At 40.9% G+C, this 25,469-nt stretch overlaps 1 protein-coding gene across 2 annotated transcripts in view; it reads right to left on the minus strand.

Annotated features, from left to right (window-relative positions):
* Nucleotides 1–2,337: 2,337 nt before the first annotated feature.
* EXO1 (exonuclease 1) overlaps nt 2,338–25,469 on the minus strand; it is a 34,564-nt gene continuing 11,432 nt past the window's right edge. The window contains exons 9-14 of one of the 2 annotated variants that reach the window (XM_067535753.1): nt 24,769–24,997; nt 22,624–22,870; nt 19,822–20,311; nt 19,067–19,171; nt 16,164–16,357; nt 2,338–2,722 (exon numbers count right to left, since the gene is read on the minus strand). In XM_067535753.1, the coding sequence (XP_067391854.1) occupies nt 2,581–2,722; nt 16,164–16,357; nt 19,067–19,171; nt 19,822–20,311; nt 22,624–22,870; nt 24,769–24,997 (1,407 nt within the window). In that variant the 3' untranslated portion in view covers nt 2,338–2,580. Of the gene's footprint in view, nt 2,723–16,163; nt 16,358–19,066; nt 19,172–19,821; nt 20,312–22,623; nt 22,874–24,768; nt 24,998–25,469 lie in introns of both variants that reach the window. The other variant, XM_067535752.1, reaches the window with a different exon arrangement.

Consider the following 25,469-nt stretch of genomic DNA (forward strand, 5'->3'; position numbering starts at 1 on the left):
ATGGTAAAAAAAACAATATTTGCAAATAATTTAAGTCATCAACTAATGGAAAGAATGCATAAAGAATTTGACAAATATCACGTGACCAACTATTCAGCTGGTTGAATGATACCAAGATGTAGTCATGAACAGTTCATCTAACAACTGACTATATTAAATATAGTTTTTACTGTAACAAAAATAAGACTTGCTGAGCTCTACTTACATGAGAAGACCTTATTCACATGAGAATTTCTGTAACCTGAGTAGGACTACTCATCTGAGAAGGGGCACGCACAGAAATAAAAATTTGGCTACTTTTGGAGGGGACTATGCCCCCATCTGAGAACGGCTAGGACCCTGCGGCCCCAGGACCTGTGGATCTGACACTCCTCTCCACCTCCCCCGTGGCTAGAGATGTTGTCACCTCCTGACCCAGCCTAGGGCAGGAGGCGCTCACTCCCCCCGCCTGGCCCCAGTGGAGTTCTGTGCCCCCACCAATTGGGGTAGGCCCATTTCCCTGCTTGTCCCCCCCCTTGCACAAAGCCCTGCATATGAGCAGGAAACATTTGAGGCAGGCTTTGCAGTGCTGAGAAATTCACAATGCAACACACACACACTACACCAGAGGTAACAGTCCTTTGCACTCAGAAAACATCCAAGATTTCCAGTGCACCTCAAAACATTATTGCCATCCATGCAAGATAGCATCATATTTTGCAGATAAGTAACTGAGGCACACAGAAGGTGTCTAATTTGCCAAGCGTTATTGACAGAGCCAGGAACAGAAAGAATCCAGGCATTCTGAAGCTTAGGGTCCTGCTTGAATGACTAGACTCTACTGTCTTTTACATTCTTCTGCATCCCATATGAATACAGACCAATTAGCTACCTTTATATACTTTAACAAAACTGTTCTATAATCAGCAGCTTATGACCGTGCAACTCACATTTTATGTTTTTCCTCTCTTCAACCTGACACATTGTTGGGTCTTTAGAGGCCAACTTGTGGCCTCAGATATGGATTTAGGTATGGATCTACAGTAGGAAAACATCCTTTTCCCTCTCCCTTCTCAACCCAAGCTGCCAGCACCACTAAAAATATGGGAAAGCCACCAAAATTAGACTGCTTTGTGACAGAAAAATTACTTATCCTTAGATACCAACATAGGCACAATCCTACAAAAACTTATATGGCAAGTAACTTTACTCATGTAAATAATCAGGGCCTCAGCCTCTTTGCCTCAGTTTCTATCTATAAAGTGGGACTGTCACCATAATATAGGAGTTCCTCTCAAATATCTGTGGGTTTATCCTTAAAACCCCACTGAAGTAGAGAAGCATTATCATCTCCATTATACTGGTAGCAAAGTAAAGAACAAGGAAAATAAGTGACTTGCTCAAAGTCACCTAGGAAGCCTGTGGCAGAGCTTGGATTTGAACCCAGCTCTTGAGTCAATCCAGTGCCTTAGCCATGAGACTATTATCACCTAGCTCACAATAAATATGTTTTTAAATGCCCTAACCTTTGCTACAAATGACACATTATTAATGTTGAAAGACTTAAATGCTCATTTTTTAAACAACTGTTTACTCTTTGCATGTGTCTCAGCTTGGACAATAAGAAAATAAACCATTTCACTAGCTTTTGGACTGCAACCTCGGTAGAGATGAAAAAATATTTCAATTGGATTTTTTTTTTTTTTTTTTTTTAAATTCATAGAAAATTTGCAATTAATCCTAGGTGTAAAAGCTCTTAGGCACCACCTCGCACCCCCCCCCCCCCGCAAGAAAATTACCCATCCCCCCAATGATAAATCCAATTTTTGACCTAACAATGTCTTTCTAATTAGTGTTTGGAAAGTACTAATTAAGTGTTACTGTTGCAGCAACAAATTTTCTCAGATTTATTTATTAGTAGAAAGATTTGAACAGATAGAACATCCTTCATCTTCAAACACCATTCGTGAGTCCCCTGCTCCTTTCTTTGAGGGGAGGAGGGGTAACAGCTGACAGAGGTGGTCCCAGCCAGGAGGGAACTATTTTGGCTGCTGCTGCTGCCGCCATAAAATTGCTATAAATAGCCAGAAAAAGAGTGATGTAAGTTAGGAGCACTGAATTTCTGCTCTGTTTACACTTCTGGAACAGAAGACCTGACAGGTAGACAGAAGGAATGAGATGGAACCTTGGGACAAATCTAAACAGGCTCTGGTATTTGTACTGAGAGGCACAGCACATACTTGGGGAGGTTAGGATCTAGAATAAAGTTGTACATACAACTTTAATGACAATTTTTAAAAATTAGTTTGAACAGAAGTTTCCTATTGGTATTTGAATGAGAAAAATACCACAATATAATTTAATATTCAAAAGGTTTTATTCAGTCAGTATAAAACTGAACCTTTCATTTCACTTTATATAAAAGATGACAGAAACTCTATAGTCAGACAAATATACAGCTCACATACAAATATATATTTTTATATTGATATATGATGTGCAGAAACAATTCATCTTACTCTGTCCCCCAACAATATATCTGCAATGGTTAAAATGTATGCCACCATGCAACAGTGAGATGCATATGCAAATGACATCAGTTCATTGGAATATTGCTCTCTGAACATGACTATACTCAAGTTGATTGAAGATCTCCTCTTCTGTTTCTGGAGTGAGCTGGATATTATCTTTGACTGGAGACAATGGGCCTGATTTTTTACAAGAGGGGAGCTTTTCAGAGTCTCTGCAAAAAAAGAGACAAGCAACCATGTACAATTAGGCACACTGAATTTTTTAATCACAGAACTATAATGCATATGCAAGTATGAAGAAATAGAGGAATAAGCACAAGGTTAGAACTCAGGAAACCCAGAGTTATAATCCCACTTCTGCCACTTATTTACTGAGTATATTGGGCAAGTTACTTCAACTCTCTGCTCCACCTATCCTACACTAACTAGAGTTCTTGGAGATGTGCTGTCCATATGTATTCCACTCTTGGTGTCCAAGCCCCGTGTTCTTGAGATCCAAGTCTTTTGGCCAGCACTGTCTGTTGGGGTCATGCTTGCCTTAAGGCTGAAGGGGTGGAGTTGATCCAATCACCACTCAGTTTCTTCACCACCACAGAATCCAGATGCTAAAGGACTCTGTACTAGTGAAGGAGGAGGGTGGGTCATGAATACATATACTCTACAAATGTCAAACAACTCCATTTACTGTAATGCAAGTAGCTTTTCTTCCTTCGAGTGCTTGTCCAAATGTATTACACTCTTGGGGATTTACCAACAGTGACCTGGTGTAAAAGCAGTGTACGCTCTGAGTCTATTTAACAAAGAACAAAAACAAAAACAGACTGATACAGTTCTGCCAAAAGAAGCATCAGACCCTCGACACATCTACCAAATGACAGTAGGGATTGATCTTGAGTAGCTGCTTTGCAGATGTCTGACAGGGGTATGCTTTGCATGGAGGATGCAGAAGCTGCCGAGGCCCTAGTGAAGTGAGCCCTTTGCTAAGCTGGAGGGATCAAGACTGACTAATTTGTAACAGAACCCAAAGCCCACTTGGATAGCCTCTGGGCTGATGTTGTCTGACCCCCACATTCTGCTGGCAAATGCTACAAATATTTTAGGGGAAGATCTACGAACATGCCCTACAAGCATGAAGCCTAGCCTCTTCTTTATTAGAATGTGGTTTAGGGAAGAATATTGGCAGATCATTTAAATGGAAGTCCATAACTACTTTTAGTAAGAACTTGGAATGTGGTCTTTATCCCTATGGAATATGGTATAGGGATGGAATACGGTATAGGGAGTTCCTGCCCCGAGAGCCTGTATTTTCCAATCCTTCCAACAAATGTAATGGCTACCAAAAAAGTGGTCATCAATAAGTGCAATAAGAAGCAGGTTGCCAGGGGTTTAGTAGAGGGGCAATTAAGCCTGTTGAAACCACGCTGAGATCCTATGGGGAGGAACGTTCCCTTACTGGTAGAAAAAACATGAAATAGGCTCTTAAGCAATTTAATCATTAGGGGGAAGAGGGAGGAAGAGGAAAAGAGGGGGAACTGTGTAGCTTTCAATAGGAAGGTGGTATGCAGAAATGGCTGCCAGGTGCACTTTAATACATCAAAATAGTTATTTGGATGTAGATGCAGAGTGGGATGAAGCAGTTGCCAAGGCAAAAGGTCTCCATTTCTGCATGTGCTGCCTCTTTCTTGTGGGTTCCTAGGTTCCCTGATGGAACAAGAAAACTAGTGATTGTCTCCGTCTGGAGTAAGTGTAAGATCTTCCCAGTTTTCTCTTCAGTACTGGAGTATAAACCCCAAGAGAATGGAGTGTGGGGAATCCTTCAGTGAGTGCAGTGCCTTATTTGTTTTTTGTACTGAAAAGGTCCAGGCCATGAAAAGGAAAATCTTCCATGGGAAATTGTGCCTCTTTTGGGATACCGGAGCTTTTTAACTAGAATGTCCTTCTCATTACAACCAAGATGTGGTATCAGCAGCATCCAAAGCTATCTGGAGGGACATCCTGAAAATTAAATGCCACCCTCTAAGTAAAGATTTAAACTCCTCCCTCTTCTTCTGTGGGAGCTTGTCATTGAAGTCTGAGACTTTATTAGAGTTTTAAAAAGTCATACTGAACCAATAATGACTACAATTTGCCATTTAAATTGCAGGCTGGCAGACAAACAGTTTTTATGTCCTAATAAATCAAGACATTTCAGATCTTCTTTTTCTCCCAGTCATTCATCTGTCTGTTTCCTCTCACTAGCTGCCATAACGACTTATGAATCAAATTCAGGATGCATGCAGAGATGCTCCACTCTGGTGGAAGGCATATGACACTTTTTGTCTGATGCTTTAGAGGTAGGACTAATTGTAGCTAGAGTATGCCATATATGCTTGGCCGGCTCCGTGAGAGCTTTGTTAATGGGCAATGCCACATGCCCATTGGTAGAAAAATATCTACAAGTTTTCCAAAAACTAGCTTTTAAGGTCCTTTCAGAAAAGGACTTGTATGCCACGCACTTCTCAGGGATGTGTGATTTCCCTAAACAAAAAGGCACTGTGTACCCAATCATTTATTGGAATTGCCACCTCAAAGAGCAACAGTACATAAAGCTAGGAGACTTCGGGCTTGTCTACAGAGTGTGGCAAGGCGCAATATAAGGGCCTGATTTCTAAAGCGCACTACGTGTTGCTCATTAATTGGTCTGTGTGGTCTCTGTTGGGGCTCATTAAACATTTCCTTGTGTGCTCTAACATAGTACTGCATGTCTGCATTACACGAAAGCTACGAGGGACCTTTGTGTGTGCACTAGCAGAGTCTACACAGACCAATTAATGCTCAACAAATTAGCGTGTTTTAAAAATAACCCTCCTGTGGTGCACACTGCTGCACCGTGTAGAAAGCCCTTAAAATGAGACATTACTACATCCCAATACAGTCACAGAAGGAAAATAAAATAAGTAAAAACTTCCAAACAAGTTCCAAGACTATCTATCTGCTAATAGGCAACTGCTCTATTAAAGCTAATTAACTCTATATCTACAGAAATATAGACAGCTAAGCTATAAGGCAATGCATGAAGACATGGACAGTGTGGAGCTGTATTTTACAGCCATGGCAGGGAGAAGAAACTCAGTAGCAACTGGGCCCACTCCATCCTTTATGCCTTCAGTATAGGAGCATAATAAGGACACTTAGGGCATATGCATGGCCCTAATGGACACGGCTGACCAAAACACTCTGATCTCAAGCATATAAGCACCAAGAATAGAATGCATGTGGACAAGGACTTGCAGGAGAAAGAGAATAGTAATTTCTTACTTACTGTCAGGGTGGATAAAAAAAATAGATCAATTTAAACACAAATTCAATTTGTTTTTTAAAATCAATTTCATTTAAATTAAATACATTTTTCTTAAAAGTAAACATCTTTAAAATTAAATATGAAATCGATAACCTCTATCAAGGCCTAAACTTCTTATAATCTATGAAAATCATGTAAATAGATACAAAAAAGAATATGCTGCATCGCTAAGCTCTGCTTAAATTTTAATGCATTAAAGGGTGCTGCTTCCCTCCTCCCACTATATATATAGAATCAGAGCAAAAACGTCTTTAATTTCAGAAGTCAAGTCAAGCTTCATAAATATGTCCAAGTGTCATGGCTGCATTAAGTATCTCTATTTGTACAGCACGCAGCACAATGCAGCCTTGGTCTGTGACTAGGGCTACTTGGCGCTACAGTAATACACATAATAAATAATTATTTTCAATCTTCACAATGGTGTGAATGCTGGCATTTACATTTTCCCCCAAATGTAAGGTACTTGGTTTCTGTTGTACAGAAAAGGTTTTGCCTTAATTACTTTTGGTATCAGTTTAGCTAGCACATGCAGAGAGAATGTTTTCTTCCTTTAGACTAGTTCATTCATAGTTGAGAAACCAATTGGGAGTTGAAAAAACAAAAAAGCTAGTTTTCCTCTTCCAATCCAAAACCAGGGGGAGGGGGAGAGGATGAGAAGGACACAGGACCAGGTTTTGAAATTTATTTAGGTACCTAAAGATGCAAATATTACCTAGTGGGATTTTCAAAATCATCTAAGCAAGTTAGGTGCCTAACTCCTATTGATTTTGATGGGAGTTAGGCACCTAAACTGCTTAGGTGTTTTTGAAAATCCCACTAGGCACCGAAATACCTTCAAAAGTCAGGCCCATGGTGACCAGAAACAAGGCATCAATTCACTACCTCCAATTAATACTTCCTTAGTTTTAAATGCAAAACCTGTTTTTATAAATTTACTTCTCTTATATATCCAGCACATTTATAAAATGATTTAAAAAAAAAAAAAACTAACAAAAACAACTATCAGATGCTGTTTTTGTACATTTTTAATTGTATTTCCCGGATCGCCTGCACTGGCGGGAGGCTGGGCAGAATGCCCCGGGACTCCCCCAGCAGGCAATAGCCGCTTCCACTTAACATGATAGACAACCTGCATGGAGGGCTTCCTGCTATCCAGCAGGACTCACTAGACTTGCTCTGAGTGGCTTACTTGTCGTCTCTCAGCCACTGATCCACCACTTCCTGAGGTGTCAAGGGTCCAGATCTGGGCAATGCAGGTGACCGTGATCCTGGGATCTGGGATCACGCTGTCTTGGAGGCTCCCGAGGCGGGCAATCGAGAAGTCCAGCAGTATGCAAAACCGTGCTGGCGTGGCCAGGCCGGAGCAATCAAGATGGCATCTGTTTAACCCCTCCTCATCTTCAGCAGGACTGTACGCAGGAGGGGAAGGCGGGAAAGTGAATATGAAGCTCTATGACTGCTACAGACGGATGGCATTGGTGATCGCCCCTGCCCCTTGACCACGAAAAGAGCAGCACTGTGGACACCTCATGCTCCAATCCGATACGGACAGATTCTCTTTGGGGAAACCCCCCCCTCCAGACAGTCGTAGATGCCCTTTGTGGGTGCAGCGACCCATCATGGTGAGAGAGGGCGACCTCTTGATGCAATCTGCCTCGTCGTTCATCACCTCCGGGAGGTGATCACCGCCAGGTCCTAAGGACCAATAGCTTCCCGTCATGAGGCTGACAAATGGGCTCCCTCCGCCTGTTGATGTAGTACATGGACACTGTGCTGTCTGTCAGCACCTGTACTGCCCTGCCCTCGATAAGCGGAGGAACATTCCACAAGCCCTGCGGGTGTTTCGCGAATCTTTACATCGGTGTGCCAACGCCTCTCCTTCCTTGGCCAGACGCCTTGTGAGCCGAAGTCAGCACTGATACGGCACTTCACCCTCTGCCTGAAGTGTCCAACATCAGGGTAACTGAGGGAGCCAGCTCCACGAACTGTACACCCCTTCACACCTCCTGAGTCATCCACCAGTCTAGGGAGGCTAGGGCTTGCTGCTGTTTGTTTTGGTTTTTTGTTTTTGTTTTTTTTGGGGGGGGGGGGGGAACGGAAGCCTCCCGGTGTTGAAGTTACCTGCTCAGACTGTACACCGAGGCTAGCCGTGATTAAAGCGGCCTAATCGTCAGACTTGCTAGTCTCACCACATAGGTGCAGGCCACCCTGTGACCTACCAGCTGTTGGCCACGTTTGACTGTTGTCCTCGGGCATTTGTGCAGGTGGGCCATCCCGAGGGACGCTGTCTCACAGCACGAAGGCCTGGCCCAGGAAGCAACTGGTCATGCCGATGCATTCCATATTCTGTACCTGAGTTAACGTGAACTTTGTTTACCAGCAGGACCCACCAGACGCAAGTGGAGCCTGACTGACTCACACTGCTCTGGATTTGGGACCTGGCCCTGCCTTGTGCAAGTCCTGCACCCCTGCTTTTGCCTCAAGCGCGCAGCTACCACTGCCAGGCCTTCAGTAAACACCCTCAGGGTCGAAAACAGGCTACAGGGTAAAGCCGTCAGCATTAGAAGGAGCCAACCACTACAAGGTGAAGGATGCATTGAAGATATGTGTCCCTGACATCCAGGGTGGTATACCAAGGTCCTGTATCCAATACTGGAGCTGGGGAGACCAGGCGAGACTTGCATCCCTTGCTGTATTTGTGAGACTACGTAGGTCTCACACCGTCCTCAAATCCCCTTTTTCCTAGGGGACGAGGAAGCACCTTGAGTAAGACCTCTTCCGCTGTGCCCTGAGGGACCTTTCCCACTGCCCCAGGCTGAGGCAGCCTCAACCTCTTGGATGTGGAATTGCCACTGAGAGGGAGGAAGGGGGAGGTGTCGTGGGGGGGGGGGGGGGAGCGTAGACGACCAGGGGGGCTAACCCACCGAACCATATCAAGGACTGTTGGAAAAAGACTAAGTGTGGTTTGTTATTTTGCACTGATAAGAGACTTATATAGGATTTTAGGCTGGACAGTTTTTAAAAAAGAGTTTATTTTGTAGAAGGTTAATTTTTAAGTTTATAAGTGGACAGTGGAAAAAGATTTTGAATAAAGGATTACAGACAGTTTTATATTTTATTGTTATTTAAATATTTATGATAAAATATATATATATATATATATATATATATATATATATATATATATATATATATATATATATATATATTATTTATAAGGGCACAAACTTATTTTTTTTATAATTATTGGTTTATATTATTTGGTATATATTTATAAAATATTTTTATAGATGTTTTGCAGCTAATTATAATTTATTTATTAAGGTTGTATAGCTTGCTGAATTTAGCTGAGGCTTATTTTTTTTTTTGCATTTTTAATAATTTTTTATGATTTGTGCACAGAGTGGAATGGCTTTGCTTTATAAATAAAAAAGCTGCAAAAATGGAGTAACTATAGTTAAGCAACTAAAAATTAGTTTACAATTTTTTTTTGAGTCAAACTGTCCTGCAGTTTAGACTCACTTACATGACTTGCAAAAAGCTTGGTTTATTTTTAGTTTAGTTTAATTTTAGTAATTTTAATTTGGGTGACTATTTGTATAGTAGCTACTTTTGGTTTTTAAAAATTGGGTGAAGGTAAAATACACAAAAGGTAGCGTGCTTGACATTGAAAACAATAATAGGCAAGAACAACAATAAAATAAATTATATTTATAAATAATTGTTTAAGTTAGGATAAATTTGGTAGTTATGAAGTTAAGGCATGAAATAGATTTGTGAAATTTTATGAAGTATTATTTTGGGAAATGTTATGGAATAGTGATGAGATTTGTAAAATGTTATGTGTATTGGTTTTTATTTTGTTAGATTTATTTATATAAGAATAATAGGTATTGATTATTGTGTATTTTTTTTTGTTTGTTAAGGTAAAGTTTAGGGCTATTTGGTTTTGTAGAATTATTTGTTAGATATTTATTTTAGTGGTTATGTTTTTAAAATTTTGGGTAGTGGCATTGGCCATTGTTTTAAGTATTTTAGTAATGTCTTTTATTTTTTTGATAGCATATGTAATTTTAAGTTGGGGCAAGGTGATATTTTAATATTGTTGGGCTTTGGTGATTGTTTTTTGGTTTTAGAGTTTGTTTTGGGGTAGTGTGGATGTGTGTTTAATGGCAGGGGTAATAGCTTTGATGTAGCAGGAGTTTTTTTTATTATAGGGGTAATTTTTTATGGGTTTTATTTTTATAAATAAAATAATGATTTATTAAATTTATATGTTTTATGAATAAGCTAAGGGGCTTTGTATTAAACGAATGTTATAATAGTTAATATTTAGGGAGTAGGGAAAATAATATGTAAAAGAGTTTTTATTTTGGGCTATATATTTTGTAGAGTTAATAGTAAAGGTATAGTTATAAGTGTTATAATTAATTTTTATATTTTTGTGAAGTGTAATTTTTTTTATATGGATTGGTTGGTTTTAAAGCAGAATTTTTTGGGGGATTTATAAGTTAGGTGGATGTATTTTGTTAGGAAAAGGAATGGTAATTTTTTGTATTAATGTGTGGTGTTTAATACAATTAGAACTACGGGTATACTTTTTTTAAAATGTAAGGGAATATGACTGCAAATTTAACAGTTAGATACATTTAAATTTGTTTGTAGTTGATTAATTAATTATAAAGATGTATTAGTATAGTTTAAGAAGCATTGTTTTTTATGGTTTAGTTGTTTGGGTTTTAATTGTATTTTAAAGTTATTAGGTTGTTGGGTTGTTTTTTTTTTAATGGATTTTGGGGATTTTTTTGAGAGGTGTATTGTTAATTAGGAATTTGGATTAAAAGAGAGTTATTTAGATAAGGCTAATATAGAATATTTAGAAGATTATTAGTTATGTTTATTTAGGGAAGTAGTGATTTGGGGGAGTTTTAAGTGGTTTTTTTTTTTTTTTTTTTTTGAGGTGGTAGGGATGATGTTGTGGTATTTTTTTTTTTTGTTTTGGAGTGGTTTTAAAAAATTTTTTGTTTTATTGTTATTCTTGCCTATTATTGTTTTAAAGGTCAAGCACGCTACCTTTTGTGTATTTTACCTTCACCCAATTTTTAAAAACCAAAAATAGCTACTATACAAATAGTCACCCAAATTAAAATTACTAAAATTAAAACTAAAAATAAACAAAGCTTTTTGCAAGTCATGTAAGTGAGTCTAAACTGCAGGACAGTTTGACTTAAAGGGGGGATTGTAAGCTTATTTTTAGTTGCTTGACTATAGTTATTTTATTTTTGCAGTATATTTAAAGCAACATTTTATAAACATTATAACTACTTGCATATACACAAAAATACTACTAATACTTTTAAATACAAGTAATATAATGTAGAAAAGTTTGGACCCCATAGGCTCCATTGACTTGTTTTATGGAGCTTTGCTACTTTTTATTTAGCTCGAGCTTTTTTTTTTTTTTTTTTGTATTGGTAACTTGCCTGCAGCCTATGCTGCTAATATTGCCCCTGAAGGGCTGCTCTCGGGGATTTTATTGCCACTGAGCCCCATCTCTTGTCTACAGCACTATTACTTTTTACACACACTTGCACGCGTTTCGTGTTAACACAGCACTTGGTTTTGTTCTTTAAAGAACAGGTCAGAGAATTTGATCCGAGCCCTTATTTTAGTACTTAAACCAGCACGTATTTTTTTTAAGCACACTTTGTGGACACTTTGTGCATAGAACAATTGGGGATATGCATATATTGCTTTAATTCACTTTTGGAGGAATTTTACTACAAGCAAAATTAAAGGTACAGACCAAAGAAAGGGTAGGGAGATTCCGTGCACGAAAAAAAACTTGTGTCACCCTGGACTTTTGCGTTAATGAGCCCTCAAACTCAACGCATGGCCATCGTCAAGGACGATGCTAGGGTGCCCTTTTTGGAATCTCCCAAGAGAAAAGCCTGTCAAGTACAAAGAAACAGACAACAAACACAAAACATAGAGGTACCTGGAATTCTTGGAGACTGAGACTCGAAGGGTCTCGACGCTTTACAGCCTTCCACCGAGTTCCATTTTCCGTCTAAAACCCTTCAGGGTGACCTCACCCAGTGCCGGCTGAGGCATTGGCTGGCGCAGGAACTCGGGGTTGGCAAGCAAGGTGTCCCAGCCAAGTCGCCAAATTGTTGGAAAAAGATTCTAAGTGTGGTTTGTTACTCTGCACTGATAAGAGACTCACACAGGATTTCAGGCTGGACAGTCTCCAAAAGAGTTTATTTTGTAGAAGGTCAATTTTTAAGCCCACAAGTGGACAGTGGAAAAAGATCCCGAACAAAGGATTAGACAGTTTTATACTTTATTGCTACTTAAACATTTATGACAAAACTATACATATTTTTTTTATAAGGGCACAAACTTATTTTTTTTTATAATTATTGGTTTATATTATTTGGCATACATTATTTATAAAATACTTTTACAGATGTTTTGCAGCTAACTACAACTTATTTATTAAGGTTGCATAGCTTGCTGAATCCAGCCGAGGCTTATCTCCTTCTGCATTCCTAAGAACTTTCCATGATCTGTGCACAGAGTGGAATGGCCTTGCCTTATAAACAAAAAAGGCTGCAAAAATGGAGTAACTATAGTCAAGCAACTAAAAATCAGCTTACAGGACCCAGTGGTCCAAAGGTGTTCTGGCCCACGTGAACCGGAAGGAGGGTAGAGGCTAGGGCGCTGCCCTTGCGTGCACCATCAGAAAGGGCCTTTTCCGACTGCCCTATCGCTGATATGACCTTACTGAGGGCCTAAGGAGCCACTCAGAGCGGATGGTGTCTCCTAGACCCCCTGACTCTGTCTCATTGCCCGTAGGTTGCGAGATGGCCGTGGCTGACACCTCTGCTGCTGCTGTCCTTGGGGACCTAAAGGTCTGTGGTGTGTAACGGCCCAGGGAACAGAGCGTGGTCTTGGAGTCCTTCAGACCACATAGCTTTGCATCCATCTGAACCGAAGACAAGACTGACTTGTCCAAGGGAGGGCCCCGGAAGGGGTGCTGGTATCTTTTAGGACAGCCCGAGATTGCCACCACTAACATCTGAGCATGCCGATGGCGGGGGGGGAATGGCTCTGCCCACCGAATCAGCAGCAACTGATGATTCCTGGAGCACTGCTCCAGGATGCCTGGAGCTCCCGTGGTACCCTCTTCTGCAATGGTATACAAGTTCAGCGCCTGCTGACGGGCAGAGCCTCAGCAAAGCAGCCCACTGAGTCCCCCAAGGGCTCACCTTCTACTTGCTGATAGTGCTGTTGAATAAAATTTTTCTCCAAACAAGTCTGGCTTACAATCGTCCTTGTTCTCTGAAGTAGAGTCCGGCTACCCTGCCCATTCCTGTGGCTGGTGGCAACCATCACCAGGGACCTGGGGCTGGGTGGTAAACAAGTATTCAAACCCCTGGGCTGGGGCGTAATACCTTTCTTGGCTCATTTAGGTATCGGCTACGGAGGAGGGGGTTGCCACGAGGCCCTCACTATCTTGAGCACCCCTTTGTAGACCGGGAGGGCTATCCCCACTGGGGGGGGCCCACCACTAGCACGTTAAAGGGACTGTCTGATGCCCCTTTAGCTCCTTCGCCTCCAGCCCCAAGGTGGAGGCCACCTCTTGAGTAGTCCCCAGTGTGCCCTAGAATCAACCAGGGCTTGGGAGCATGCTTCATCCAGCGAGGAGGAAGCAGGGGAATTGGAGGGCCGCAGCACCTCTTCCCATCGACAAGCAGTCCCCACAGGAGTCCCTGCCCGTGGGGCCGAGTCATCGTCCAAGGGCAAATGATGGCCCTTTTTCCTGTACCTGAGGCACTGACTACATCCCCGAGGGGTTGACGGACTGTGGTCTCATCCCCTCCCGAGAAACCCCATAGGCCTCCATGACCATTGCTTCTGAGACCATCCGGGGCTACTTGCACCTGAGGTTCTGGCACCTTTCATCGGTGGTGGCTCCCCCAGTGACTACCTCCCCAAGGGACACTGAGGCACGGTCAAAAGACCACGGTGATGCTGCCCCAAAGACTCTCACTGCTCCGTCGCTCCGGCGAGCGTCCCCTCAACGTCGATAACCTCGACTACCAGGTTCGACATGGGTGCCGTGGCTGGAGTAGGCGTACGGACAACGCTCCGGCGAGCTGGGCTCACCAGAGCATCATCCTGGTACCGAGGACTTTGCGCTCTGCATGCATCTCGGTGCCGAGTCAAACTCCAGCGCCAGGTTCTGCGCAGCCTCAGTGTGGGGGCGAACTCATAGAATATTAGAGTTGAAAGGGACCTCAGGAGGTCATCTAGTCCAACCTCCTGCTCAAAGCAGGACTAACCTCAGCTATCTCATCCCAGCCAGGGCTTTGTCAAGCCTCGGCTTAAAAACCTCTAAAGATTGAGATTCCACCACCTCCCTAGGTAACCCATTCCAGTGCTTCACCACCCTCCTAGTGAAAAACTTTTTCCTAATGTCCAACCTAGACCTCCCCAACTGCAACTTGAGACCGTTGCTCCTTGTTCTGTCATCTACCACCACCGAGTCAGTCTCTGGCATCTGGGTTCAGTGCTGCCTCAGTACGGGGGAGAGTGAACTCCTCGGTGCAGAGTCTATCTCCGGCAACCGCATTTGGCACAGACCGGCGAATTCCTCGGTACTGAGACTGTCTCTGGTGACCGGGATCAGCATCGCATCATTGCAGGCGAACTCTTCACTGCCGGAGAGCGGGAACGGTGAGATGGACCTCACCCAGTGCCATCGGGTTGAGACCGGTGTCAGGCAGGCGACTTCGCTCTCTGCCTCGATGTAGGTCGGTCTGGCGACCGCTACCTGGAATAACTTCTAGATGAGCGTTCCTGCTCTACCCTACGAAACCGGTCTGCAGGAGATCTTCCTCCTCGTGCTGGGGACCTCCTGAGCCATTCAGGGGGTCCCAATGCGGGCTTCCCATAACGCCAGCCCCTTCTCTCTCGTGGAGGTATGGGTGGCGGTGGTGTATGGAAGGCCGACAAGGCTCTTGCCGCCTGACAGCCTCCAAAGTCGATGATGCTGGTAGGTGCCGAGGGCTCCCCAACTCCCAAGAGTCGGGGGAGGTTCCCTGGCTGGAGACGGTGGCTCAGACAGTGGGTCTCCGTGATCTGACCTCTGTATGGATCGGTGCTCCACCCCGCCTGCTTAGCCGGTGCGGGGGAGTATCCGTGCTCCAAGCGCTGATCTCATCTCTTCGTGGTGCCTAGTCTAGTTATTGCCGATGGTGCCCTCTGCGCAGATGGCACGCTGAGTACCGCAGCAGAGCAGGTTGGTACGGAGCCGGTTGGGGGCTCCATGAGCGAGGCTTTCAGGCATATTTTGGTCTGAAAGCCTTGCAGATCCGTTCTCCTTACGAAGGTTTCCCCCCCATGCTTTAGGCAGTGGGGCTCACTTAGCGGGAAAGCCTTCCTGCTGGAAGCACACGCTTGAAGCCATGAGACCGGAGCATATCCGCTCCCTGTAAAATCTCAGCTAGACTATCTCAGTCTCTAACTAACACTAACAACAGTTATTAAGCTAACTAACTAACACACACAAAAATCCTTGCTTAAAGTTCAAAACACGGGGAAATATGCACTTGCAGTGCAAGCACAGGCAGTTCCAGTAACAGTCACGGGCGGAAAGAAGGAACTGAGGGGGTGTAGGGCCAGCAGCAGCTCATATACCACGGCATGTACGCGGGGCTCCAGAGGGTGCTGGAGCCCACCCTACGGGATCTACTAAGAGGAAAAAAGTTCCGGTAGCCATGCACGGAGGCTTGCACACACCTATAGTGGAATGGACATGAGTAAGCACTCGAAGAACAATTCTTAAGGGGATAGTAGGATCTCTAGCAACTGTAGCAGCACCAGCATATTGCTGTTTTTTGCAAAAAGATGCTAAAACACAGACATATATAGTGTTTTCATATCGTTCAAAGTCTCCCTTACATCTCCAAATTTTGCAGCAAGTTAAAACTCTGTAAACAGTATAAATTATATTTACTGAGTGAAAATTCCATCATGCTGAGGAAAGAGACTACAGGGAGAAAAGAGGAAATGTCTCATTTCTGTAGAGAAAAGTGAGAATATTTTTCCATTATGTGCAGGCACATAGTGACAAAAAAAAATCCTTCTCCCCACATCTTCAGAGTGTATAGAGAGAAGAGATATTGTTAGTTCTCCTCACAGTTCCAAAGGGGCTAGGGAGAGAACCAAGGCAGGTGGGAGAGAAATTGGGGGGGAAGGAGGAGGAGAGAAATCAATTTTTATAGTAAAGAGTTAAAGCAACTAACCGTTTAAATTGGAAGTTTTTCCAGAGTTCACTGATTGTGACCTGCAGATCTGGTTTATTTTCAGCATCGTGATGATTTTTCTTCTGTACAGTTGGTAGTTTCTTGCTTAACCCACTGACTTTAGCTGGCATCAGTGGCTTGAGTTTTGTCACAACACGTGACCTCGCAAAATTGGATCTATGTAAACCAAGGACCTGTAGATATAAATACTAAATCATTATACCTGTGGCAGATCAAGAGCAAACACTACGGGCTTTGTTGCACAATTTTATTTATTTTACACACGGGTAAAGATAAATAAAATTGTTTTGCTAGAGAATGTAAATAGTATTCACTTTTGCATACAGGTGCATACAGAAAGGCATCCAACTTGCTTTGAGGACATCAAGAGATGGAGAATCCACCCTTTCCCCGACTTTTTGCTCACCGTCACTGTTAAAAATTTGTGCCTTATTTCTATTTTTTTTTTTAATTTCTAATTGCTGCCTTCTCTTGCCACTGAGCCATGATGAACTTTTAGCCAAAGTTGCCTTCTTTCTCGACTGTGGTTCATAACTTTTGGCCATCTCAAACTCTTCTTAAAGAGCTCTCAATTTTCATTCACATTTTTCCTATCTACATTTTTCTCCCAATAAATGTTCCTCAGCTTTGGAATACATCATTAGACCTTTTGATGCAGCAAGTGTATATTGTATTGGCTGGGACTGTCCTCTGTCTATTTTGACTATAATTAGCACATGATCACTGGTCCCTTACACAACCAGAAACTTCCAGTCCAATGATTAATAATTAATCTGTCACAATGAGGTTCAAAATAGTTACCTCAAACTGAGGGAAATACCTTGTGTGTTAAAAAAAAAAAAAAATCTATAATTTTTAGAAACTAAATGTCAAACAAATGAATTACTGAATGTTATGCTTGTGACAAAGCAATGGAAATAATTTAAACCTTTGAGGACTAGGATTTTTAGAATTCTTCTATGACTCAATTTTCTTGCATTTGAGTTCTCTATCAAAAAATATATAAATTTGATCAGTCTTATAAAACAATAATTTATTTAGTATTCACAAGGGAGGAATATCTAAATTGTTGGAATCTGATATTCAGGACTACATATATGTAATGTCATACAAAAAACTGTATTAAAAAAGTTTGCAAAGTCATATGGCAAACAATAAAGGTATGAAGAATGCAAGAATATTTTATAATAGGTAGTGTTAGGCAACCTAAATATAGGGGATGCTAGCATCACACTCTACTCAAGGCTGCTACATAAATTCCCTGGATTTGCTCCTCTCCAAAGAATTCTGAAGTCAGTGTGAAGATATACACATCAAAGTAAAGCATATTTTCCCCCTTCTTTTGCTGTGTCTAGATTAGTCTTTTTTAATCTAAAATTTTTCACTGTTGCTATCATTAGTTCAGCTCCATCAGCAATAGCAAAAGGCAGAAATGCCATTGTAGGAAGGAGTCCAAGATCCTTGAGAGCTAGTTAATTTACATGTATCCATAATGATGACACAGATTAATCCTGAAATTAGAATCACCAAGACAGTACATATACATTATGAATTGGAAGATATTAAAGATTCTCAATTTGCCCATTCTGACGATTACCCTCCCTCCTCCCCCCCCCCATCAATAAAAATGTGTTTTTAGGCAACAAGGATGCAAAAATTGCTTTGAAAAGTATAACAGTGGTTTTATACAAACTTCTCTTTCAGCCCAGCCACAGCAGAATAATGGTAATATTTTAACATCCTCATAATGGGACTGATTGTTTCATAAATTCAGGTTCTTATACCATCCTCATCCTCATTAATTTGTCTTTACCTCTGTCCACCCATCAGTAAAACATTATTGTACTAACACCAAGAGATCCTGAGTTTCCTGAAACTTCTTTGATGCGTTTAATCAAAGATACTTATATGGCTTCTGCACAATCTGTAATGCACTTATCTTCACAACAGCTCTGAGAAGCAGGGAAGTATTACTGTCCCTGTTCTACAGATAAGAAACTGAGGCAAGGAGAGATTAAGTGACTTGCCCAAGAAAGTCACACAGAAAATTTAGAAGAATGGAATTCAACCCAGATCTCCCAACTCCCAGGCTAATGTCCTGACCATTCGATAATCCGCCCTCTCTTCAAATTACTATGTGTCATTCTAATGAAAAGTACACATCAACATTTTTTTAAAAAAGCAAGAAATACAGAATAATTCAGAAGATGAGAAAACATTAAAATTTCTTTACGTGGAAAGCAACCTAAGAACCACAAGGTGTCACTATTCTTCCAAGGAATGCATGCAGCACTGCTGTGGTGTATGGATACTTGTGATTTTTTAATATTTATAAAACAGTTTATTGCTAAAATTAGCGAGAATTAAGACTCTTATCTATTCTAGCCAAAGATACCTTATGAGTATTTTTCTGGCTGGGGTGGGGGGCATGCAGGGGAAGAAAAACATGTATGGCCTCATCTACATTTATCAGTAAAACCAGACAAAGGTCTGTTTATAGAGTGCTTGTCAATTCATCATTTAAAATGTGGCTGCAATTTTGTAATATATACGGGAACTTAATGTTCTTTAACCAGGTTAAAATCTTAGAAATGTCCTGGGCTTTAGTGAAGTAACATGGTTAACAGTAATGTGGTTAAGATCTGTGATCATGTTAATGGTTCTAACCAGGGTTTATAACCAAGTCCCGTTTCAGCTGTATTTCTAATGTGGATGAGCACCAAGAATGAGTTAGAGAAGTGCTGACATGCCTTCTCTGGATAGCATACACTTGTGCCTACCATCTGACCTTACAAAGGCTTACAATGAGTGTAGTGGTTTACCCAAGACTTTGATCTTTAAAACTCAATGGACCATACATTAAAATTAAAGGAGTGTTATACCTTGCTCTTTAGGAGTGTATTCTTTCTTTCAGTACAAAGAGCAGAAAACATCGGAGAGCTCCGAGAACCTGGATCATTGCCTGGCTTTAGTCTACAGTCAGATTCCTTTGGGACAAAAAAAATATTAAACTGAGGTTTTAAAACTAACTTTTTCATAATGTAAAACAATAGTTTTATATGTATACACATATGTGTGTGTACACACACATTCAGTTTACAATATTTTTGAACATTTTAAAAGCTTCCCTGAGACCCTCTGCTTGTTTTCACCAGACACTACCATAAGCACATTAAAAGGGACTTCTTCAGTGATTAGTAAAAACAGATTCAGAAATCTAAATGCATTAGTCTTCTTACTCCTTGCATGATCAGCAATGGGAAAACTGAAAATATAAAATAGAAATAGGAATTATTTTGGGGACGTTTTATGGCCTGCGTTTTAGAAGTCAGACTAGATCACAATGGTCCCTCCTGGCTTAGAATCTGAGAATCTATGAAAATAAAAGGACTGACCTACAAATTGCCAATCCATGCTATTCAGACACTTCCACCATACAGACTAGTAGCTTTTGTCTTAAGAAATTAATGTATCCATGGGGTATTATTTTGAAGAGGAGAGTCAGATTAATAACTACTGTAATTAACATGAGCTGTTTGCAAACCCCTGAGACAGTTCTGAAAGTATTACCCTAAATCCTGATGAATTAGCCCACATGGCCAGTACAGCTGAATTGAAACAAAGCTAATTTTCTTACTTCTGCATCTGAGTCTTTGTTAGATGTCTGTGATATCCTTGAGGAGTCCAAGCTGCTTTCTGACAGCTCACTAGACCCTTGAGACTGAGAAGAATATTCCATTTCCAGCAAGGGGGAGGATTCTTCATCTGACTCATCAACAGCTGTGTTGTTGACAGTGTGTAATCTAGGTATCTCACCATCCTGGGGCACCGTTTGGTTGTTTCTCTGACGGTGAAACTGCTGTAACAGCAGTACACCATGAGATGGGCTGGGTGTCCCAGGACTCCCTCCAAGGCTTCCAGACCAACTGAAGCAACTTCTTTGTGTTTCCATGGGGGATGATGCGATAGTTCTTGTAAATTTCCCAGCCTCCAAACACTGAGGAACAGGATCTTCTGTTATATTTTTAGTTTCCTGGGCCTGACAATCCAACTCAACATCCTGTGATGGCTGGGCAGCTTCATTCTTTGCTGTACAATCAAGCATATTTGTGGCATGGCAGAAGAACCTAACATACATAAAATGAAAGATACAAGGGATAAAGAGGTGAAAAATAATCAATTATTTTTCAATTTAAATTTCATTTTCACAGACAGTAGTTATTTGCACCCAGCACTTTTGTTTTGGAAGTACTATTTAAAACTTTATAGGTTCTAGCTCAAAGAAAGCAGCAACGATACCAATCACTGTCTGACCTCTCATTCATCCTATTCCTTCAGTACCTGAGAGAACTAATCTGCATTTTGAGTAGGAGCCCTAGTGAGGTTTGCAAACAAGGCCACTGCAGCATCATACTCCTCTCAGACTAACAGATCTATGTCCTCTCTTATGCCCTGGCCCCAATAATACCGGTTAAGTTGTAAGATGGGGCTACTGCCAGTCACCCCAATCTTAGCTAGATCCTCCACCCTAGTGCTGCAGAGGTACTGAAGACAGGCAGACTAACTGCTTTTGTGGGTAAGACGAGAGGCTGAGACCCAGGAGATCTTGGTTCGATTCACTTGTGTCTGACCGTGGGCAAGTCACTAGGGCCCTGACCCTGCAAACATTTATGTACATGCTTAACTTCATAGATGTGAATAGATACACTGACCTCAATGGGACTACTCATGCTTCAAGTTATGCACATGCGTAAATGTTTTCAGGAGTAGGGCCCTAATCTTTCCATGCTGCAGTTCTCTAGTTGTAAAAAGAGAATAATAACTTCTCTGAGATATGATGATACATTCATTAATGAGGAGCAGCTCAGACATTTTGGTAATAGGAGCCATATACATACTTAACTTGATGGATAGCTTTGTATGAAAATCACTACAGGAGTGAACGAGAACTGATCCAGTCCTTTCAACTTTGGCAGTTACAGCTAAGGACTGCTGCTACAGCATCATTTAAGATCTCTCTGACACCAAGCTCCACCTTGGGGGAAAACAACTAGCAAATGCTGGTTTCTGGGGTGAGATGTCAAAGCTGGATGCTGTGCAATTCTAGGTCATGCCACAGATTAGCAGACCCACAGAACCCCACTGATATATTTTTTAAGAACATTTTCTAACATACTCCCAAACATTTAGTGAAGTAGTACAACATATAAGTTAAAATGCTTTGCTTTGAGATCATTTATGCATAACAGAGGCACAGAAAATGAGAATATTCTTTGCAAAGCTTAGAATCAAGTAGGCAGCAGATATGCCCTTCAGGATTAATTGTTCCTATCCCTGGTAGAACATTGCAGCTATTTTTTTACAATTGTTATTGCATAAGCTGGAAATTAAATACCATCAATTCCTAATAAACTTTTGTATCTATACAGTATTATAACATGGAAGATTGATAAAAGAAAAAATAATGTTCTGTTTTACAGCAGTCTTGTTTTACTCTGCAGTTATAGTAAAAACTAGACACTTAACTATATGCTCCTAGTAAGTTAGGCCCTTTCCCTTCTTTTCCAGGATTAATAGGAAAAAATAACCATAGAAATATGGCAAGAAAGCCCAGCATCAGATGTGTAATGCAAGGTCACTGCAGCCACACATTGTTTACTTTAAGAAATGCAAGCAAGCAGATGCAAATAAGACACAAAGTCAGACTGACTAAGCTCTTGATGTAGCCTTCGTCCATGAGACCTGGTTGGGAGACATGAGAATCCTTGTGTTGTTTCACTTTATCCTCTAAACTACTCAGCACACTAATGAACCTCTGGCAGACAAGAGTGGAAATTGGATTGGCAACAATATTCTGTTATCCTCATATATAAAAAACTCAACATCTTAAAAATGAAGGAATTTAAACAATATGAAACCAAAGCCAAAGCCAATTGGGATTTTCTACTCTTCTGCAGAATCCTGGAGACCAATGAATTAATAAAAGAGCTGAAATACATTCAAATAATATTGCATCACTAAACACAGTTAATACACATCACTGACTTAAGCACATACTAAGTCCAGTGCTTAAGGAGACAACATGGTTTAAATTGACTGGAGACTGGATTAAGAGTTAAGAGACCTGGGTTCTATTCCTGGTTTCACTACTCATCTGCTGTTTGACCTTGGGGAAGCCATGTCACCTTTTGTTCAACAGTTTCTGCTCCCATCTTTTGTAGTCTATTGACAGTGTAAATTCTTTAGGGTGGGGATTGTCTCTTGGTATGTGTTTGTAGTGTGCCTAACACAAGGGGTTTCTGATCTCCATTGGGGTTTTGAGGCACTATTGTAATACACTGTTCATTATGTGTAGTAGGAAAATTGCAGTGTATTCCACAAGAATTTAATCTCGGCTTTTTATATTATATTACTTGTTAAAATGGTGATGTAAACATGCCTGCTTTTAGTCCCTGGAACAACAATAGCTCCACTCTCTTCATTTTTCCTCTGCAGAAAGGTAGCAAATTTGTTCCTGGCTTTAGGTTGGGTGTTTGAGCTTTCTTTACTGGAAGAGTCCCCCGAAGCATGAATCATTGACACTGCAGAGACACACTTCTGTAGCTCATCGTCTTCACTGTTTTCTTTCTTGGGCTTTTTTGTTTTTGAAAACGAATACTGACTCAATAGATCTCCATCCGACAACTCTTCTAAATAGAAAGAATATAGTTCTAATTAAATTTAATATCACTGTAGAAAAGCACTGTAGAATGAGCTCTTCCAGCTGGTAAGAAATTAGCTGAATGGAGCATTATGCCACTTACCATTTGCCAACAAACTTGAATGGGTGTTAATTTAATTTAGTGTAGGCCAGGGGTTCCCAATCTTTTACTCAGTGTGACCCCATTTAAACAATGAAAATTTTTGGCGACCCTAGCACACAAGTTATGACATTGCAATGCTTCTGTAGACATTTAGGAGATTATTGTCTTTAACACAATGTTGGCCCGTAAATGTATACTTTTCTAGTACATGTTCTTACAAGTTATGCACTACAAAGTGGCCTTTTTTACAAATCATATTAGGATAAAAATCCAAAATTATTACTACTAATCATTTATAAAAACAATGCAAATGCATAGAGTATTTTACCAGAATAAGAAGCATTCCCTGCTTCATTAAGTATATTAACTGAGAGAGACAGTGGACAACTGTTTAGAAAAAGGAGGGCATGAGGAAACTATCAATGAGGAAGACAAGGTAGATCACTGAAAGAAATGGTACTGACACGGAAGATGACTGAAAGAAACGGTATTGAAGAGAAAAAAAGATCATGTGCTTGGTTGACAAATACTGAAAGCTTGTTCCAAGCATGACAGAGGGTCTAAAACCAAGAAAGGCACAAAATGATCAATAGCGGCAGCACTGAGAGAACCTGTGGAACAAGAAGAGGAGTAGGAGCAAATGAAGACTGAGATTTAAATAAGGCAAGATTAAGGCCTTGAAAGTGAGGACAAGGATCTTGAGTTTGAAACAGTAAGCAAAAAGAGGCCAGTGAAATGATACAAGAAGTGGTGGATAAATCTACCTAGGAAGCTGAATTTTTAAAAACCTGGAGATGAGAGAAGCTGGAGAGAAGAATGTCACAGCAGTCAAGCAAGAAGTGACAAAGGCTTACCAGAAGCATGGATAGGAAGAGGCTGAAGCAGAGACAACTCCACTAAAGGCACTAGACAGACGAAGCAGAATAAGAACAGAGAAGTGCCCCTTTCACTTAACTAGCAATAGTTCACCAGTTTCCCTAGTAAGGGGTAGCTTCCGTGGAATAGAGAGCAGAAGCCAAATTCAAGGATATCATGGGAAAACTGGAAGACAGAGTGTCTAGGCAGTGAGAATAGACAGAATGTTCCAAGATCTGGGAGGGTAAGAAGGAGTCGCATATATAATGTTTTTGAGAACTCCTCTGCCTGCATCCCATCCTTTAACTGGTGGGATATTTTCTAGTGCCTTACGAGCCACTATACAACAAACAAAAACAAAATTTGAAATAGAACAGATTTTCAAAAATAATTTTAAGCAATGTAATTAAAAATTTGACAGGACGAGATATCTAATGAAATAGCTGCACTTTTGAAAATCCCAATGTAAATCAGACTAAATCTAAATATTACTGAAAGGCATATAACAGGGATGGCCAATCCGTGGCCTGTGAGCCGCATGCGGCTCTTTTACAGTTGAAGTTCAGCTCGCAGAGTCACCTAGGCCCCCCCACAGAATTCTCCACCTACCAGACTGAGGTGCGGCGCTCAGAGTTTTTGCCCTGAGGGAGGATAGTGAGGCTAGAGGATTCTGCCCAGTGGCAATGGGAGTCAGTAAGTTTGGGCACCCCGGCATATAACCATAAAGCCAATTTTTACTTAGTTTTAGTATTTTGTCTCTTCAGTCTTGCAACACATGTTGTAAACCTTTCTCTCTCACTCACTCACAATTCTTCACATAAAAATATATTGGAAATGGAGTTTTCAACCTCAAGTCTTCAACGCAACTAAAAAAATTATCCTTTTCTCCCTTTCTGTCCTGATAATTTTTGTGTAAAGAAACATACCACTTCTTGATCTTTTGACTAATAGCTCCTTGCTTGGAAGTTTCAGGCCTTTGATACTAATTATCTTCTCCATGCCTTTGGTAGTTGATTTCTCTAGCAAATGCATGGTACGCATGGTAATGTTCGTATTATGACCAGGCTTGTAGTCTCTGCTCCAAACGCTATTTACATGGCATGGCTTCTGACTAGCAGCTCTATCATTCCAGCCTCGACTTCTTGGCCACGAAGGCTAAAAAAATAAAAACAGAGCAAAGCATGTGTTGGAGGAAAACTTATTCAACCTATGATTCCCCACTTTAGTGTATCAGAATGATTTGACATTTATGCAACAGCTATCACAGACGTTCTCCTCTTCATTCACATTTTCTTCTCTTCATTTCCATGTTTTCAAATGCTTTCCACATAAACTAATTTTTGTGCTGCCACGTCTATTTCCCTTCCGTGAGATGTGACTGACTGCTAGTCTAAGACAGATATAAACAGGCAGCACAGTCAAAACTTAATTTGAATTTGTTATAAAAACAATTAATTTGAGGAAATATTTCCCAATAATTTGTAGAGTTATATCTGAACTAGTTACTTCCACAAGTAGGCCTTTCATTAATGACTTTTTTTTTTCTTTAAAGCGAGTTTCATTTGCTTTACTGAAGCCATTTTTTCAATATTTTTAAAACCTTCCACTAGTGTCACAAAAAATTTCC

This window comes from Emydura macquarii, unplaced genomic scaffold, assembly GCF_026122565.2.
Source record: "Emydura macquarii macquarii isolate MOO-44397 ecotype Brisbane River unplaced genomic scaffold, CSIRO-AGI_Emac_v2 contig_3517, whole genome shotgun sequence".
Lineage (NCBI taxonomy): Eukaryota > Metazoa > Chordata > Testudines > Chelidae > Emydura > Emydura macquarii.